The sequence below is a fragment of the Stegodyphus dumicola genome, chromosome X1 (assembly GCF_044657685.1).
Source record: "Stegodyphus dumicola isolate Sdum_Otavi_A_Nest chromosome X1, ASM4465768v1".
Taxonomy (NCBI): domain Eukaryota; kingdom Metazoa; phylum Arthropoda; class Arachnida; order Araneae; family Eresidae; genus Stegodyphus; species Stegodyphus dumicola.
In genome coordinates, this window is record NC_140780.1 from 260,762,714 (window position 1) to 260,783,106 (window position 20,393).

Here is a 20,393-nt window from a genome sequence, read left to right on the forward strand (position 1 = left end):
CAATTAGAGAAAGAAAAAACAAACATTTCCGTTTCGGGAATAAATGATGCTACTTTAACAATAAAGCATAAAATTAATGCTTCGATATGCAATAAAGAAGGAACTTTTAAAGAATTTGGACTTTTTAGTAATTCCAAAAATAACTGCTGATTTAACACCTTCGCGCAAAATTAAAATTTCAGTGCAAGATCTTCCTAATTTAAAATTAGCAGATGAAGGATTTAATGTTCCAGAAAGAGTAGATATGTTGTTGGGAGCGGGAGATTTTTATGAACTTTTGAAACCGAGTCAAATTCGAATGAATAATCCTGATCTTATTTTTCAAGATACAGTTTTTGGTTTTATCATGTCTGGAAGTATTCCAACAGAGACTGAAAACAGGGTTCATTGTGGGTTGATAAAGAAAGAAGACAACTTAGATAAATCTCTTAGAAAATTTTGGGAATTAGAAAATATTGAAACTGATAAACCCAAAAACAAAGAATTTTTAATTTGTAAGAAACATTTCGTAGAAAATTATACACGAGATAAAACCGGTAGGTACGTTGTTAAAATGCCATTAAAGGAGGATCCGGACAATTTTAGGAAGTTCTAAACAAATTGCAACGAGTAAATTAAATTCCTTATGGAAACGCTTAGTAAAGAATCCCGAATATTTAAAATTATATTCAGATTTTTTAAAAGAATATCAACAGTTAGGACATATGGTTGAGGTGAGTGAAAGCGAGGAGGAACGAGGTTCATATTACATCCCTCATATTAGAGTATATAGGGGAGAAGAGAAAAGTAAGTCGACTCCCTTGAGGGTAGTATTTAACGCTTCTTCTTTGACAACCAAAGGAAACTCTCTAAATTCTATACAGTATAATGGAGGTGTGATACAAGATGATTTATTCTCAGTTATGCTGAGATTCAGGAAATATATTTTTGCTTTCACTGCTGATATACAAAAGATGTATCGAGCTATTTCTATCCATCCAGATCAGTGGAAGTTGCAAAGGAGTTTATGGAAAGAAGGCATTGATAAGCCAGTTAAAAGCTTTGAGCTAACTACCGTTACCTATGGAACTGTGAGTGCACCATTTTTGGTAATGAGAACACTTGTACAGCTGTCAAAGGACGAAGGAGATAAATTTTCTTTAGCAGCATCTGTACTGAGAGAAGACATGTACATGGACGATATTCTATCTGGAGCTGAGTCGCTAAGTTCTGCGTTAGAACTTCAAAATCAGTTAATAGGCATTTTGAAGAGTGCAGGCATGTTACTCCATAAGTGGTGTAGTAATGCTACTGAACTGTGTCAAACAAACGACAAAACATATCCCTTTGGTAAATCAGAAGAATCTAAAGCATTAGGTATTTTATGGAAGTCAAAAGGAGATTGTTTGAGCTTCAACGTTAAAATCGAAGACAACGTAAAGGTTACGAAACGGCAAGTGTTATCCGTCATATCTCGCATCTTTGACCCATTGGGTATAATTTCTCCAGTTATAATTGTAGCAAAAATATTTATGCAGAAATTATGGCTGTTAAAATTGAGCTGGGATGATGTTTTGCCAGAAAAGGAGGCTAAAGAATGGAAAGAATTCTCCACTACCTTGCAGCTAATTAACAACATTGAAGTCCCTAGATGTATTTTATTACCAGATAGAATCAAGATTGAATTACATGGTTTCTGTGATGCCTCAGAGGCCGCCTATGGAGCAGTTATCTACTGTAAAGCAACATCAGCAACAAACCATACATTAGTGAGGTTGGTATGCAGTAAATCGTTTGTCTCCCCCCTAAAGAAGACTACAATCCCAAGACTTGAGCTTTGCGCAGCAGTGCTATTAGCTAAACTGATGCATCGAGTGAAATCATCGTTAAAATTGGAGCTTACTGCTATTCACCTTTGGACCGATTCTATGATTGTGCTGTCATGGATCAACAAAGAGCCACATCTGCTCAAGACATTTGTTGCAAACCGGATTTCAAAGATACAAGATCTGACTGAAATAGCACAGTGGCATCATATCGCTTCTGAAGAAAACCCATCAGATCTCATATCTAGAGGTATGTCTGCCAAAAAACTGCAACTAAGTCAACTGTGGTGGAACGGGCCTGACTTCTTAATGAAGGATGAGTACCCTATAAGAGTTATACCTGAAGCAATTACTGAAAAAGACAGTAATGAACTTAAAAACTTTGCTGATTCTGAATTATCTATATCTTTAAATCTGAATGTGAAAAATTTTGTTAATTTTTTATTGAATTGCAGTAATAAGTATTTAAAATTAATTCGTATTATAAGCTTTTGTTTTAGGTTTTACAAGAATTGTAACCAAGAACAAAAGCAGGTAGGTAATTTACAAGTGGGAGAATTGAGAGCAGCTGAAGAAACTTTAATAAAATTAGTACAGGGGGAGTATTTTATAAATGAGATAAATGATCTTAAAAAATCAGGTGTTGTTCCAAGAAATAGTTCTATTAAATGTCTTAACCCTTTCATTGACAGTAATGGACTGTTGAGAGTTGGAGGTAGATTAAAAAATAGCAATTTAACTTATGAGAAAAAATTTCCTATTATTCTGCCTTCTAAACATAAATTAACAGAGTTAATAGTTAATTACTATCAATTAAAATATTTGCATGTGGGTCCTCAATCTTTGTTATATCATATAAGACAAAAATTTTGGATTGTAGGTGGTAGAAATGTTTGTAGAAAAATTGTAAAAAATTGTATAATATGTTTTAAAGCTAATCCCATTGTAGCTCAGCAAATCATGGGTGATTTACCCAAGGAAAGAATCACAGCTAATCTTACATTCAATTGTACTGGAGTTGACCTCTGTGGCCCATTCCTAATTAAGTACAAAAACCAGAGAAAAGGTACATATCAAAAAGTTTATGTGTGTATATTCATTTGTATGGTTACTAAGGCCATTCATTTAGAGCTGATAACAGACCTAACATCTGAAGCATTAATAGCTACCTTGAAACGTTTCTTTGCACGAAGAGGTAAAAGTTTAACACTATTTAGTGATAACGCTACGAATTTTGTAGGTGCAAATGCAGAATTAAAGAGGTTAAACAAACTAGTGAACGAACAAGATAACCTTTTAGCTGGTTATTTGAGTTCTGAGAATATCGAATGAAAATTTCTTCCTCCCAGAGCACCTAATTTTGGAGGCCTTTGGGACGCTGGAGTTAAATCTTTTAAGTACCACTTCAAACGTGTCGTAGGTAATGCAAAATTGACATTTGAACAATTTTTAACAATTATGATTCAGATTGAAGGAATTTTAAATTCCCGACCATTGACACCCTTGTCTTCGGACATTGATGATTTAGAGGTTCCAACACCTGGGCATTTTTTAATTGGTAGAGCAATTAATTCGATCCCTGAGCCAGATATCACGGAAGTTAACATTAACAAGTTAAAATTGTGGCAACAGATCACAAGATTAGTACAAATTATCTGGAAAAAATGGAACTCCAATTATTTAAGTCATTTACAAAATCGATCTAAATGGCAAAGTTCTAAAAACAATATACAAGTTGGAGACATGGTCTTAATTAAAGATAATTTGCCTTGTTGCAATTGGGCGGTTGGTCGTATAATAGAAGTATTTTATGGTAAAGATGGAAAGGTTCGCGTGTGTAATGTAAAAACTCAAACTGGAACTTTCAAACGACCAATTACCAAATTATGTGTCTTACCAATACAAAAATGAGTATTGTCTTTATAGTTATTGTACAGTATTGAATGTGCTTCACATAAAATGTCATTATGTTACTGAAATGTTTTATTGTATTGCTTTGAGTTGTACGCTAATGTATATGGTAAATGTCTAATTATAATAATGATTTTTATGTAATAGTACTTATTCAAAATTGTTTATGATATACTTGTTTAATTTTTTTATGCTATATCTTAATTACAATAGTTGAATGCTAAGCATTGCAACGCGGGGCGGCATGTTCGCGCCTGCGCATCTGTAATGTGATGATCTAACGAGTTTGAGAATAGCCATCGACGGTGTAAGAGGGCTGGTCACAGCTATGAGTTAATGAGTGATTGTAACTAATTATGAGAATTAATAAAGAATCGAACCAGCGAATTTATTTAGTGTGCGTTATTTGGGACGAGACCCAAACAGAAAATATTGATATAATTGTATTGTATTTTAAATTAATATAAAGTCATTGATTTAAAATAATACCCCTTTTAGATGGATAAATACGTAACTGGCTTGAAAAGAAAATTAAATGAAGCAGAAGCAGAGGGCAAAAGAAAAGATGATGAAAATATCGGAAATACATCTTCGCAAAATAGTAAACCTAAATATAGAAAATATGATCCATTGTACTTATCATTAGGATTTACATATAAGGTTATTAATGGCCAAGAACGACCATTGTGTTTGCTGTGTATGAATACTTTGGCCTCAGACAGCATGAAACCAAATAAATTAAAACGACATCTTGAAAAAGTATATGAAGATCACGTTGGCAAGACAAGAGAATTTTTCCAAAGAAAATTAGAGAATTTAAATAAACAACAAGAAATGTTTTCAAAGACCACGTCTGTAACACAAAAAGCATTGCTTGCGTCATATAAAGTTTCTTATAGAATTGCTAAATGCAAAAAACCCCATTCAATAGGAGAAACTTTGGTGCTACCTGCAGCTATTGACATGATAGAAACGATGCTCGGTGAGTCATATGCTGATCAACTTAAAATCATTCCACTTGCAGATAATACGGTGGGAAGACGAATATCCGATATATCTGAAGATCTTTGCGAGCAATTAATAGAAAAAGTAAAACTATCTTCTTTCGCGTTGCAAGTAGATGAGGCTACCGATGTTCTTAAGAATGCACACTTGATAACATATGTAAGATATGTTGTGGAAACTGATGTTAGAGAAGACATGTTATTCTGTAAACCTACTGAATGCAATACTACAGCAAGGGAAGTTTTTAAAATCATTGATAATCTTTTTAATGAAAATGGCATTCTGTGGGAGAACTGTGTTGGACTATGCACAGATGGAGCTCCATCTATGGCAGGAAAAAATGCTGGTCTACAGGCACTAGTTCGAAAGGTGGCTCCTCGTGCAGTTTGGACGCATTGCATAATTCGTAGACAATCACTTGTTTCAAGAGATATGGGTGAAGATCTACTAACAGTATTTGAAGTTATTACAAGAGTTGTAAATTTTATCAAAAATAGCCCATTAAGGGGAAGGCTTTTCGCAAGATTGTGTGATGACATGGGTTCAGAATATAGATCATTTCTATACTATTGTGAGGCACGTTGGCTTTCTCGTGCCAAAATACTTCAAAGGGTGTTTGAGCTAAAAGAAGAGATCGCCATATTTCTTAGTGATAATAATAGACATGAAGCACACTTGTTTTATGACACGAAATTCCTTGTAAAACTTGCGTATTTAGTTGATATTTTTCAAAGACTCAGTATTTTAAATAAATAAATGCAAGGGGCTCAAATTCATGCTTTTACGCAGAAAGACAAGCTTACTGCATTTATGAAAAAATTGGAACTGTGGATAATAAGTTTGAAAAATAATAACTTTGACATGTTTCCCACTTTTAAAATTACCTGTCTTGCTGATGAAATAGAAGAAAGTAAAGTTCTTATTAATAATCATTTGACCAGTCTATGGAAGCAATTCTCGTTGTACTTTAAAGATCTTGACATGTCCAAATATGAATGGATTAGAAACCCATTTGTGATTGAAAAATATGATGATTTTGGCCTTACGACAGCAGAGCAGGAAATGATAATTGACTTATCTAGTGATAACACATTAAAGCAGATGTTTCGAGAGGAAAATAATATTGTTACGTTTTGGCTACGAGTAAAGGACGATTTTCCTACTTTGACAAACAAAGCTTTAGAAATTTTATTGCCATTTGTAACATCTTACCTACGTGAAACTGGTTTTTCTACAGTCGCATTAAATTTTTATGTTGTAGTAGTATTAATTATATATTCTTTTTTTGTTTTGTTAGTATATTTCTTATAATAAATATATTATATTTTTACATAATATTGTATATTATTTTGCAGCCCATTAAATAAATTATAATATCAGTTGAGTATTTATGAAATTTGATTTTAAGATAAATTAACGGGACGCAACAATTTGTTTTTTAAAGGGGGGCGCACCAATTTTTTTAAAAGGGGGGTGCCGGTACAAAAAGGTTGGAAACCACTGCCGTAAGCCTTCATCGGTTTGCCTTCCTACACACTTCAAATCATATCATCCAACTAAGCAAAAGTTAGCTTCATTTTATTCCTTTGTTTTCCGTTCACTTCAAGTTTGCTTCTCCAAATTGGCTCTTGATGAAGAGCTAAATTATTTAAAAGCAGTAGCTATTTACAGGGGATTTCACACAATATTATTAACCAAGCAGTTATGAAGTTCTCATCTCAACACACCAAAAGGCACACTATTGTTTCAGGACATTATAAGAATTCTGTTGTCATTCCTTTCTTCCCTCAATTAGCTAGAAAATTGCACATATTTTACAGAAATTGAACTTTCGGGTCGTTTATTAACCTATCAATAAAATTCCGAGTTCCATACTTAAGGACCCCATTCCGGATATGAATTCCTGAGGGATTTACAGGATTCCTTGCCAGTGTGGTTTAATTTACATTGGTCAAACTAAGAAAGCCTTAAAATTTCGCGTTAAGGAACGTGAGGCATATGTTAGGAAAAAGGAAACACAGAAGTCCTCTATTGCCCAGCATTGTTGGCCCGAAAATCACATTTTCCTATTTTCGGCAGCCAAACGTATTCAATAAATATCTTCCATTGGTGAACTAGATTTTCTAGAGGCGTTTCACATTAAAAAAATATATCTGTTCTAGTTAACGACCCTAATTCCAATCCTTCAGCCTTTAAGGAAATTATGTTTTAGTTTTCTTGTTTCACGTACAGATGGCGCCAGTAGCTTAACACCTGTTCAGCCATTCTTATTTTGTCTTATCTTATCACTCTATCTTACCTCGTTCATTTGCACTTTGGCAGCTGAGGATGATGGTTCGGTAAAACCATCGAATCTAGTTCTGTGAAAATTTGCAAATGTAACGCTGATTTTTGTCGTTTGACTTCAAAATTAATATTTGTTTGGCTTGTTGTTTTACCTTAATTATAATTTTTCTTATTCATTCAATCACAAATTGGCCTAGCAAAACTTAACCACGCTTCAGGGGCGCGCCTCTTCCACTAATTTCTGGATATCTGCCATCTTAAACTCCGCAGACCTCTTTGTTTAACCGTTCTCAAAGCAGATGTAAGCTCATTGATGCTGCTATCACAATGTTGGAGATAATTTTTGACACAGCTGCGAATGATTTTAAGGACATGTCTATTTACCCGTTAAGCTTAGAATGGGGTCGATAGAGAACCATCTAAAATCTGAAGCTTTTTTAACGCGAATTATTTTTACTCGCTTTGAAAAATGATCTGCGATTACGAGCAAATATCTATTTTTACTTTTTGCAACGCGTGGCTAGAAGCCTAATAGTTTAATTCATTAGAGAAGACCTATTTTCTGCTATTTATTATTTCTGCTATTTTTTCTGTACTCGGTCTGGCTATAATGAATATCGTTGACTAACTGGCAAATGTTGCAGGACCTGACATACTCAGAAACAAATTTTTCTATCTGTTGAAAATAAACAGCTTCTCGTACTCTCTGAACTGTTTTTATTTTAATCCTGAGATGACCTGAAACTGGCGTATCATGCAGAATACTTAATCTTAAACTGGCCGATCTCAATTCATTATTCTTGTTTGTTACTTTGGAGTAAAATAAAAGATTGCCAGTAATCTCATAATTTGCAGCTTTGGTTCTAATAGACATCACATCCTGGTGCTCAAAATCATAAGTATCTTTTAAATACGTATCAATGTTTCAAATTCCGGGTCTGTTTGTTAAACTGGAGTAACTGTTTCGCAAGAATCTAAAATTAACATTGAACTTTTGACTTCATTCCCCTCGTCATCTAATTTTATATTTGATAGAGCATCCGCTACTATATTTCATTTTCCAGAAATATGTTTAATTATTAAGTTGTGTTGCAATTTAAGCGCCCATCTTATGAAACTTGGTGATAAATTCTTCACAGAATACAAACGAACCATGGTCGCATGATCTGTATGAACATTTATGAGTACTTTCCCAAACTAAATTTGAAACTTCCGAGTCGCCAAAAGAATTGCTAGACATAAGACGTAAGACGATTAGAAGACGTAAGCTCATAATTAAACAATTACAGGTTTGGGGACAGGAACTTTGTCATGTCATCTAGTGTACTGCTGAATTCCGCTAGTCTTCAGTACTAAATGTCATGTTCCTGGGTGTCTGGTTTTATCTTACTAATGCTCTTGTGTAGCATGCCCCATTCAGTATGTGTATGATGGATCCCTGTACACGAATACACTGAAGTAACTGATGTATCCGCAGCAACTCTATATGTAAGTGTAAAATGTTTAACTATTAGTGTAAAATATTTATGTACGCGCAACAACGTACGCATGTATAAAACAAACGTTAAGCTAGCAGTATATTCCCAGTGTCCAAAACTAGGTGCACATAAAATGCACCAGGGTTATTTCTGTTTATATATATGCATCAGTGTACAATTTATATGCGTAACAGAGTAAAATTAGTGCACTGTTTAAATATCAGCCTAAAATTTGAATGTAAAATGCTTATGTATACGCAATAGTGTACGCATCAGTGTAAAATTCGTATCAGTGTATCCTCAGTGTCGTAGTCTATGTGCATATAAAAACACACTAGGGTAATTTATGTTTATAGCGTAGAATTTATATGTGTAACAGCAAAATCACTGTAAAATGAACAACAGGGAAAAATATCAGTGTAATATATTTATGTAAATGTAACAGTGTACGCATCAGTGGTAACAGACACTATCGTATCAGTGTATCCTCAGTTTTTAAACATATGTGCTCATAAAACGCACCAGGGTATTTTATGCTATATAGGCTTACCAGAGTAGAATCTGTATATGTATCAGAGTAACATCAAGGTAAATGTTTAATTATTAGTGTATAATATTTATGTAAAAGCTACAGCATACGCATTAGTGCAAAATTATTGTATCGGTGTATCATCAGTGTCTAAACCTATATGCACATAAAATGCACCAGGCCAATTTTTGTTAATGTATGAGTTACAACGTAGAATTTGTGTATAGCTCTCGGAATAAAATCAGTATAGAATTTTTAAATACCAGTATAAAATATCAGTTTCGAAAGCTGTTTGTTTGCTTCGGTCGACTAGCATATCCACAAAGCCTACAGACCTTTTATTTTACGGTTTGCTCCGATTGGTTAAAACAGTAAACCTGGGGTTACAGAATCTTGTGCTTGGCGACTTTTAGTACGTCGCCTTTGCTATTTATTTCTGAGCGTGGTATGCCCAAAAGAGCTAAGAAATAGCGTATGTATCCTCGAATAAAATATAATTTTAGTTATACTTACTCATAATTTTAGTAAAAAGAATAGGTATTCGACGCCCTTAAATGTTTACTGAGTGTTTTGACTTAGTTTATTTTGCATTAAGATTTATTTTACTGTATCATGTTCCTCGCGATGTTCAGAGTCTAGACCTTGTATAACGTTTATTGATGTGCTTTGAAAGTTATGTATTTTCTTTTCATTGTACACTTTTTAAAAATATTCCTTGACTTGCATAAATTAATGCGCTATGGAAATTTACACAACAGACTCTTTCTAACACAAATGATAAAAAAAGTACATATACAATTTCCAAGTAAACACTTTTCTCACAAATAATAACTGAAATTTTAACAGTTTCAGTACATTCTTTATCCAAATAGAAATAAACTATTAATAAGATCAGTAGGTTATTTTAAATGTATTCCACATAATTCCCCTTTGCTTTTATTTGTAAAATAAAAATTTATGTAATGAAACAAACACAGTTTCTCTTCTCTGCACTGAAAGCCCACAAGGCGTGTTTGGGGTTCGTTACAAACACTACAAGGCGACAACTCGCCATTCCGAAAATGACCGCCAAGGAGACGTTTCATTCAATGAGAGCAGACCGTAGAAGAAAAAGTTCTGCAGACTTTGTGAATATGTGGCCGACTAGGTAAACCTGGCTTTCTTTCTTTTTACGTTTAATAGTGGTTCTTCTACACTGACTACCAATAAGTATTTGGACACCTGTGATAGAAAAGAAAAACTAACTTTATTCAAAATCAATAGTTGGTAGAGCCTCCACGAGAGGTAATTACAGCGTGGACCCTCCGGGGTATACTTTCCACAAGTCTTTGTATGACAGCTAGTGGTATTTTTTTCCACTCGGCTTGGAGAAGCCATAGAAGTTCCTTCATCGATTTTGCACGGGTAGTGCACCCCTGAATTCGGCGATGCAACTCGTCCCAGAGGTTCTCGATAGGGTTCAGGTCTGGACTCTGGGCAGGCCAGTCCATTCGATGAACTCCATTGGCACCATACCAAGCCTCGGTTAACGTCGAAACATGACAACTGGCATTGTCGTCCTGAAAGTAACAGGGGTCCAACCCATAAAACTGCCACAACGTAGGAAGCACATTGACATCCAAAATAGTGCAGTAGGCATCGGAGTTGAGCTTACCATGGATGGGGACCAAGGGTCCCAGCCCATACCAGGAGAAACACCCCCGGGCCATAATTCCACCTCCGCCGAACTTGACTGTTGGCACAAGGCATTCTGGCAGGAGACGTTCTCCAGGTAGACGCCAGACCCAGACCCTGCCATCCGAACGGTAAAGGGTGAACTTTGATTCGTCACTCCAAAGAACCCGTTTCCAGTGATCTACGGTCCAATTTCGATGGGCTTTTGCACCACATTAACCGAGAAGCACGGTTGGACTTCGTGATCAAAGACTTATGGGCAGCAGCACGACCATGAAAACCAAGCAGATGTGCTTCCTTACGGATGGTATTCATTAAAACATTACTCCCGGATGCCTGTTGAAACTCCTCGCGGATGAGGGCTATCGGTTGGGTGTGGTTCTTCCGAATTTCTCTGAACAGCACTCGTCGGTCTCTATCCCCCAGTTTCGTTGGTCTGCCGATTCGGGGCACATTTCGACAATCACCGCTCACCTTCCACTTCTTAATCACATAGGACACTGTCGATATTGGGTACTTCAGATCGCTAGATATGTCCCTTATGGATCGGCCACATTTGTGATACCCGATAATTATACCTTTCTCTCGAAATCAGAGAGCTCCGAACTGCGAGGCATCTTGCATGCGACTAAAGCCGATGCTGTTTCAACACGATATATACCGGCGGTGTTTGTGGCGCACCTTGGGACCGCAGATATCGTCATTTGCATAGGTGTCCAAATACTTATTGGTAGTCAATGTATATGGGCAAAATTTTTGATAAAAGACCTGAACTTCATTTTCCTCCAATTTGTTAATGTCCAACTGTGCCGAAGCATCCTGAAAATTGATTTTCGCCCCCACAACCTTTAAAAAGTCCATTCGTAATATTACCTGTTGCTGCAGAATTTTTACAGTAAAGGAAAGCACCTTTTAGTTCTCATTTCTCACCTGTACCTGTAATGTGACTTTCCTAGGTATTCATAGCGTTTGCCTTAGGCGGCAATCACTCTCATTTCTTCAATACACAAAATTCTGTACCTTTTGAAGTTCTTTCGAAAAAAATTTCTGCCAAGAAATTACTTCGCAATTTTATATCCATTAAGCATTCGCTGGTACGCTGTTTAATAGAATTTGAATGACTGGCAGGGACAGATTTTTTTATTATGACAGTGTTTAAGTGACGGTCAGAGGGAGTTTTTTCTTTCTTGGGTGACAGTACTTTCTTCTGCAATTTATTTTGGCGGTGATTTTTTCGTGGTGAAAAGCGAATGAAAATTACTTTCCGTTATCAAACTTTCTGCTGCCATCAAACCTTGGGCTTCCTTGCGTTACAGACCTACGGAGATGTCCACTCGACTCTGCGCTCTTGCCCCGTTCTACGTGTACTTATTGATATTCGTCTACTTTCAATTTTCACTGCGAGGTCAAATAACTGTTCTAGCATACTCGCGTTTCAGAATTCAACAAATTCTTGAATTTGAGGAAACAATCTCAGCAGGATTATTAGGATAACATCCGCATCGGGGTTTGTTCCCATGGAATAAGTTTACCACTTGTATTTTTCTCAGTGTAAACTCGGTGAGTTTTTCTATTCTTGTCTGGTTTCTACCAAACTTCGCTTCTAAACTGGTATGAAAAACTTAAGCAACAATGTAAAAATTTAGCAGATAGCCATGAAATTGCAGAAAAAGAGGTCTGGAGATCAGTACAATGAACACGTAAGTAAGTAGAAACGTCATGCGTATGCAAATATCAGCAACGAAACGTCAGAGGCGACGTGAGCGTACACAAAACGCGTGATGTCGGCGCGCGCAGCTCAACAGTAGAATAAAAGGAAGGACGGAGACGCAATTCAACATATTCGCTGCAAGTGCCAGTGAGTCAGTTCGTGAAATCTGCCTAGAAGAAATCACCTGGACGACTTCACACGTGGAAGAATGATCGGAAAGCTGGAGGAGGGGCGTACTGTCACCAGTGTAGCTGCAGATTTCGGAACAACAAAAGTGTCGTTTCGCGCGCTTGTAAAGCGTTCCAGACCCCAGGTACAGCAGTTAGAAAGGTTGGTGGTGGCCGCCCGAGGACTACAACTGCAGGGGATGACCGATATATCGTCCTGCAGGCCAAAAGAGGCCGACAGCACTCAGCAAGCGCCATTGCTCAGCAACTCTGTACAGCAACGGGGTGACAAGTGTCGCGGTTTACTGTGGCCAGACGCCTTCACAAAGGGGGCCTATTCGCTCGCTGTCCTGAACGCTGCCTCCCGTTGAAAGTTGGCCACCGACGCCACCGTTTACAGTGGTGCACAGAGCACAAAAACTGGACAATTGATCAATGGAGCCGTGTTATCTTTACAGATGAGAGTCGGTTCAGTACCAGAAGCGATTCTCAACGCGTTTTGATTTGGCGAGAGGTCGGGACTAGGTTCTATCCCAGTAACATCAAGGAAAGACACCGTAACGGTGGTCCTGGAGTTCTTGTCTGGGGAGGCATTATGCTGAACTGGCGAACTGAGCTCCACGTTTTCGACAGAGGGTCTGTAACCGGGGATCGCTATTGTGAGGAGGTACTTCTTTCCCATGTGCGTCTGTTCCGATGTGCCATTGGCCCAGACTTAAATTTTATGGATGACAATGCACGGCCACATCGGACTCTTGCTGTTGAGAAGTTACTGGAAAGTGAAGATATCACTCGTACACAGATATCACAGCGTACTCCTTACATTTAAATACCATCGAACATGTGTGGGATGCTTTGGGGAGACGCATTGCAGCACGCTTACATCCTCCGGAGAACACCCAACAACTCAAACAGATGCTGATTGAGGAATGGGCACTCCTACCCCAAGAAATGTTGCACCAGCTGGTTCTGAGTATGCGGAGACGGTGCGAAGCAACCATTGCAGTGAGGGGAGGGCATATCCCATAGTAAGGAACATCTGCTTGTTGTTCTTCCTTTTGGATAGACAATCATGAGTCACGATACTTATGCGTTCAATAAAGCTTGTTTTTGTTTGATTCCATACCGTATGCATTGTATTCCTTTTTCAGCTCCGATGGTTTCGTCATCCTTTACGTACAAAATACTCTGCTTCATTTCTGCATTTATGTCTCTCAGTTGATTTCTCGTGGAGTTATGAGTGAGTGAGTGAGTGAGCGCCACCAAGGAAGACCACTGACCTGGCCTTAGCCTCACAGTGTGTTATCTTCCTGGCAGAAACCATCTACTCTCTGCTCCATCCTGCTCCGGGAACGCAGCCGAATAGACGGCTAAGAGCCTCATAAAGTCTACATATAAGCTTGGATGTTGTTGTACGGGGAAAGAGTTTCCTGTTAGGAACTGCTTAAAATTAAGCAAAGAAGCAATCAAAAGACTGTTAAGAATCGCTGTTAGAATAGACAGAAACTTGTGTTAGATAAAGTAAAGATAGGAGGACTCTGCCTGAAAAATTAACTGCCGTGGATTTTCTGGACTTGCTAAATGTCTACATGCGGGTGCTTATCCCGACACAACTGTCATATCTTTATGGGGCTTCTGTGAAATCGTTGGTCCTGCATGGAGGAAAGTTGTAACCTATTAAATTATTGCACATAGTAAACTTAAAATAATAATAATAATAATAATAATAAATAAATAAATAAATAAATAAAATAAAGAGAGAGATTAAAAGATGATTAAAAAAATCCTAGCGCCCAAACATAATTTAACGCAGTTTACTTTCCATGTGCCTGACTCTTATGTAAGAGCATTTAAAAGAATGGGTACCTTTTATCACTAAGATAACAAATTCCTGCATAATTTAGTTCTTTGCGCATACTTAAACTGTAGTTGTTTTACAAATTGAACCATTCACCTACATTTTCTTTCGTAGTACTTGCAGACAGGATAATACATACATAAGTACAAAACTGAATATTAAAGTGAAAAACTAACATGATACTGAGTACAGAAATACAGAAAGCTGATCCCTAATGCCTGCATACATAACACTTAAAAATGCATACATAATACATGAAAACTAAAAATAAAACTGATAAGCATAATACATAAAACTGATCATTAAGTACTGCTATGTAGTCTAAATCCTAGCCAAGTACGAACTGACCTTCATAGTACATGCAGAGAAGGAATAAATACAGACTTGAGTACTTTAAAGTGAACATAAACAGAAAAGTACAGCACCATACTCAGTAAAACTGATATCTGATTCCAAACACTTGAATACATAATGCTGATACATAATTACAAAGAGAAACTTACCTACATTAATTACATAGTTAGTTTTATCACCTTAGAACGTGCACATAATTTATACAAAACATAATTAAGCACGTAATGCTGATCACTAGGAAAGAGATTCAAACACGCAATTGATCACATAAATACAGATATTTCTTTCCTAAAATTTGCATAAAAAGTTGAATATTTATTAAAATTAAGAAGGCAAAAATGCCATACAAATAATAATATCATTCATAAACTTGAGGTGATAACATAAGTTGACCTTGCCCTTCTTGAACTTATTTATCACAAACTTGTAATTTAAATACACGATTAGTAAGTGTAAAAAAAACTCATTGCTGTTGAAGATTTTACTGGAACGATCTGGTCTTGCGAGTCCTAGACCTGTACATTAATTGCAAAAGTAAACATTATAAAGAATATAGGCAGGTTGTTGCCATAGTCCTAATTATCTAAGTTAGTCTTGGGTTGAGAGGTTCGAGGTGTGTGCCCAGATTGATTTAGTGTGATTTATACATTTTATGATTCAGAGCGCTAAGCACTTGATTACTTCTATTTGGGGACACTTATCGTCGTATTAGAGAATACTTTCTCTGACAATGGCTGATTACCGCTTGTAGCTTTTTATTTGCTGTTTTGTTTGTTCTCATATTTGCCGCCCATTGTGGCCAGTAAGCTTGACTTGGCTTTCTTATATGGTACTGTGCCGTGTTTGTGCAGTGGAAGACGTAGTGGTCTGGATCCCCCACCTCTCCACATTGACATCTTTCTGTGTCACTTAGGCTGAATCTATGCAGATAGGTCAAAAAACCCTGCTGTTTCTTAAGTTTGGCACACCTGTGTAATTTCGCCCTATCTCTCACCATGGGAAATGCTTTTACGAGGGCGGCTTTAAACACTTCCAATCTCGCTGTACCTCTCGTTGCCTGATTTCCTAAGGACTTGCATCAGCTCAGTGCCTGTTCTCGCAGTGCGGTGCTTGCTATGGCGACCTTTCTCATTTCTGCAATTGCGTGATTCAAATGGTGTCCGAAGAAGACATAGCAGCAAAAACATCGCGGACGAAAATAACGTAACGCAAAAATATCGTCGAAGAAAACATCATGCGATGAAAGACATTTTATACCATATTAAAATAAAAATTTTCAGTTTCAGAATAATGTTATTTGGAAAGCATTACGGAAATAAAAAATTAACAAAAATGTTAAATCCTAACATGTGTTAATAAGGAGTAAATGGATTGCATTAGGTTGTTTGAATATGGCGAAGGACACAAGAGCTATCTACCTATGGGCAAGGATACCTTCTTGGAGGACTTTCTATAGGAAAGTGGTTCGTTTTCATATTACACATGGGAAAAACTACGAAAACCAACTATATAGCCAGCTCGTTCGCCTGGGTTCGAAGCCGGGTCGAACTACCAGTATTTATTCATTGGTCTTATGTACTTGGTCACTGGTGAAGACCAGGAGTAAACTCCCTCTACGTGCTACAACATGGATTACCTCCCATGAAGACTCGGACAAACTGGATTCAGTACCAGAATGAAATTAATAATAACATCACTCCTAACGCAAATCTTAACTCAAAAGAAGAGATAGACACTGCTATCCAAAGCTTAAATATTAAAAATCCGTAGTGCCCTTAAAAAACGCACAGTTTTTTAAAAATGAAGACATGACCTTCCCGTACAACATCAGATTAAAAATTAGAGAAAAACAGACTTCCGAAGATTGTTCAGAGAACTCAAAATCCGCAGGATAGAAGAAATTTTAATAAATGCAATAAAGAGCTTAGGCTCATGATGATTAATTATCGTTCAGAGGCATGGGATAATTTCGTGGACAGCCTGACCCACACAGATTCTACTGTTTGGAGAATTAGTAAAGCGCTCAGAAAGGAAGAGAACAACATTGGCCCAATTAAACATAACAACCAGGCTTTTCATAAAGCTGAGGATATTGCAAACATCTTCGCTAGTGATTACGGAGATAATTCGCGTTAAATCATTTTCCCAATCCAAATGATGTTAACATCGAAATACATGTAAAAGATTAAATTGCTACTAATACTAATTCAGAAGTCAAACAACAAAAATCAGCGTTATACCTACAAAATTTTCACAGGACTAGTTTCGATGGTTTTACCGAACCATCATCTTCAGCTGCAAATTTCCTATCTTGTTCATTTGCGGTTTTGCAGCTGAAGATGATGGTTCGGTAAAACCATCGAAACTAGTCCTGTGAAAATTTTGTAGGTATAACGCTGATTTTTGTTGTTTGACTTCTGAATTAGTATTTATTCGGCGTGTTATTGTGTCTTAATTGCTACTAATAGTCGCAGCGTAGGAAATCTCATCACCTCCAGACAAGTAAAAGATTGTTTTGATGTTTTGAACCCAAAGAAAGTGGCCGGTTATGACGGGATTGTTAACAAAGCCATCAAGAACCTGAACAGGAAAGGGGTAGTTCTCATTACAAAAATTTTTAACGCTTGCTTAAATTTAAACTACTTCCCTCGTATCTGGAAACACGCTACAATTATAGTCATAAGAAAACCAGGAAAAGACGGGTCAACTACCAGCGATTATAGACCAATCAGCTTGCTCCCTGCCCTTACTAAATTATTTGAACGTATTATTGTAAATCGAGTTAAAACCTTCATTGAACGTCACAGCTTGCTAAAGAGTTACCAGTTTGGCTTCAGACCGGGTCATCTACAGTTCACCAAATCACAAGAATTACAGAAATTATTGGACAGCATGTAAATAAGAAAGAGACTATTGCTGCCCTGTTTTTGGATATCGAGACGGCTTTTGACAAGGTTTGGCATGCTGACCTCCTTGTAAAAATGATAAATTATCAATTTCCACCTGACCTTATTACCACAATACCCAGCTACCTGGACAGGTGACAGGTGACGGAGGACGGAGACGCCTGGTGTTCAACGGAGGTAAACAGGCATATGTCCCACGCCCTTCCCTATCTAGATGCAATAACCCGGTGCCCCATAAGGGCGCACCGGGAATTACTGAGCCTTCATGAAAATGTTTACATGGCCATACAGGGGCTATTCCAGTTTGACATTGGTTCAGTACAGATTCTTATGTTAATGGTTGACCTGGGTGTTCATAAGCCATAATGCATACATGAAACATGATATATCACATGACATTAAACTTATACATAATACTTGCATGAATTAGTACATACATACTTTATACTTCACATGATATTAATCTACACTTATTAGAGTAATAACCTGACGGTATACTACGTTAAGCTAATTGTATTGCGAACTTGCTAAGTTACTTTTTAACTGGATCACTTATAGCAGTGGTTTCCAACCTTTTTGTACCGGCGCCCCCCTTTTAAAAAAAATTGGTGCGCCCCCCTTTAAAAAACAAATTGTTGCGTCCCGTTAAATTATCTTAAAATCAAATTTCATAAATACTCAACTGATATTATAATTTATTTAATGGGCTACAAAATAATATACAATATTATGTAAAAATATAATATATTTATTATAAGAAATATAATAAAAAAACAAAAAAAGAATATATAATTAATACTACTACAACATAAAAATTTAATGCGATGGTTGAGCTTGTTTTTCAGCACAAATTTTCTCAAACCGTGGTATCATTGAAGAAATCGCGGTTCTCAGTTCCTTTTCAATCATTAAGCGAGGTCGATACTTTGTTTTTAAGACAGCTACTGTAGAAAAACCAGTTTCACATAGGTAAGATGTTACAAATGGCAATAAAATTTCTAAAGCTTTGTTTGTCAAAGTAGGAAAATCGTCCTTTACTCGTAGCCAAAACGTAACAATATTATTTTCCTCTCGAAACATCTGCTTTAATGTGCTATCACTAGATACGTTTTAATTTATTTGGTTTCATGCTGTCTGAAGCCAAAGTATTCATACACAGCAAACACAATGGTCGTTCTTGGTCATTAATAACCTTATATGTAAATAAGTACATTGGATCATATTTTCTATATTTAGATTTACTATTTTGCGAAGATGTATTTCCGATATTTTCATCATCTTTTCTTTTGCCCTCTGCTTCTGCTTCATTTAATTTTCTTTTCAAGCCAGTTACGTATTTATCCATCTAAAAGGGACTTTATATTAATTTAAAATACAATACAATTATATCAATATTTTCTTTTAAATTAAATATCAGTCTTAATTGGGATAATTTTTAAATGTAGAATTAAAAACATTTTTTGTCAAAATTAATTACTGGAATATAAACAACATAAAAATAACTTGCGCTCTTCTTACATAAACGTGAATTTTTTCAATAACAATATTCATATTACTCAATTAAAACGGTTACTGGTAAATTTACGAGAAAGTAAAAAAGCGCTAGTAGTGAAAAAATAGTATATTAACATCGGCCAGGATGTTATTTTATTGTTTCCGGATGTTTATAACCCTGGCACTTCGCGCTCGTGCCGAAAAACTACCTCAACATTAAATTAACATTTCCTGGTTAATAAGGTACTATTATAACAGTTATGAAATTTACCTCAATGTTAATTTATTTAGAAGTTACCAAAGCGAAGTGTTTCATTCTATATATCAACGTGGTTATCGCAAGCACTACTAACGAACTAATTCTGTTCATAGAAAACAGAAACAATTAGATGCTTCTGTTTACTGAAGTTTGGCGCGAGTAAGCACGAGAATACCCGGGATATTGCGAGTGCTTATCTTTTGATTCCACGCCCCACCGGTGCTCGGCTCCAAACGTGAAAGCGAGATATTTCGTTCCAAGAAGAGTATGGATGGTGTAACAACAAAGCTCAAATGAATAAAGCTAAAAATATCTCTTACCATTTCGAATCCGGGTGGCGAGTATTCCATCGACATGAAGATCGTCAAAAAAATTTAAGGCACATCCTTCTATAGAGATTACAATAAAATTATTATTATTATTATATACATATATACAGTCATAATTGATTTGCACTTAACATCTATGATAATTAAACGCGCTTTCAGATACAAAGCGGTTCCAATTCTCCTACTGCGTAGCAGTTCGACTGTCTCCTCCTACGCAAATCGAGTTCAAAGTTTTTTACTTAGGAATTAATTCTAAAGTTTGCTAGATGGCGCTGGGAGTTCGGAGTCCAGTTGTAAGAGATGGGATGTTTTAGCATTTGTACCCGAAAAATTCGCGGCGAGGATTGTGGGTTACGTATACTGCTGATTCATTTTTGACACCTATTCGACTTTTTTGGTTTGTATTCGAAAATGATATTTTGGAAACAGCTGCATGCCCCCCTTGCAACAGTCTCGTGCCTCCTTGGGGTGGGGCGCCCCACAGGTTGGTAACCACTGACTTATAGTTTACATTATTGCTATTACTTCTTAAATGACCTTATGCTATATAACAAGGTAAGCACACATACTTTGCCTTATAATCATATATGCGTTACTTAGAATAATACGCATGTGGCACGCGTTACA

At 36.6% G+C, this 20,393-nt stretch overlaps 1 protein-coding gene across 1 annotated transcript; it reads left to right on the top strand.

Moving 5' to 3' along the window:
• Nucleotides 1-953: 953 nt before the first annotated feature.
• LOC146993484 (zinc finger BED domain-containing protein 5-like) lies at nt 954-17,822 on the top strand. The gene is made up of 4 exons (XM_085808267.1): nt 954-1,088; nt 4,215-4,494; nt 4,648-5,420; nt 17,586-17,822. Exons 1-4 carry the CDS (start codon nt 954-956, stop codon nt 17,820-17,822), a joined length of 1,425 nt encoding a protein of 474 aa, XP_085664393.1.
• Nucleotides 17,823-20,393: the final 2,571 nt, after the last annotated feature.

What these genes read in the sequence shown, in the direction of transcription:
- LOC146993484 (XM_085808267.1), top strand. Translation starts at nt 954, where the DNA reads ATGTATCGAGCTATTTCTATCCATCCAGATCAGTGGAAGTTGCAAAGG. An exon ending in CTGTGAGTGCACCATTTTTG is followed by an intron (nt 1,089 to 4,214) that starts GTAATGAGAACA and finishes TACCCCTTTTAG; the next exon opens with ATGGATAAATACGTAACTGG. An exon ending in TTTATGACACGAAATTCCTT is followed by an intron (nt 5,421 to 17,585) that starts GTAAAACTTGCG and finishes TGAACGTCACAG; the next exon opens with CTTGCTAAAGAGTTACCAGT.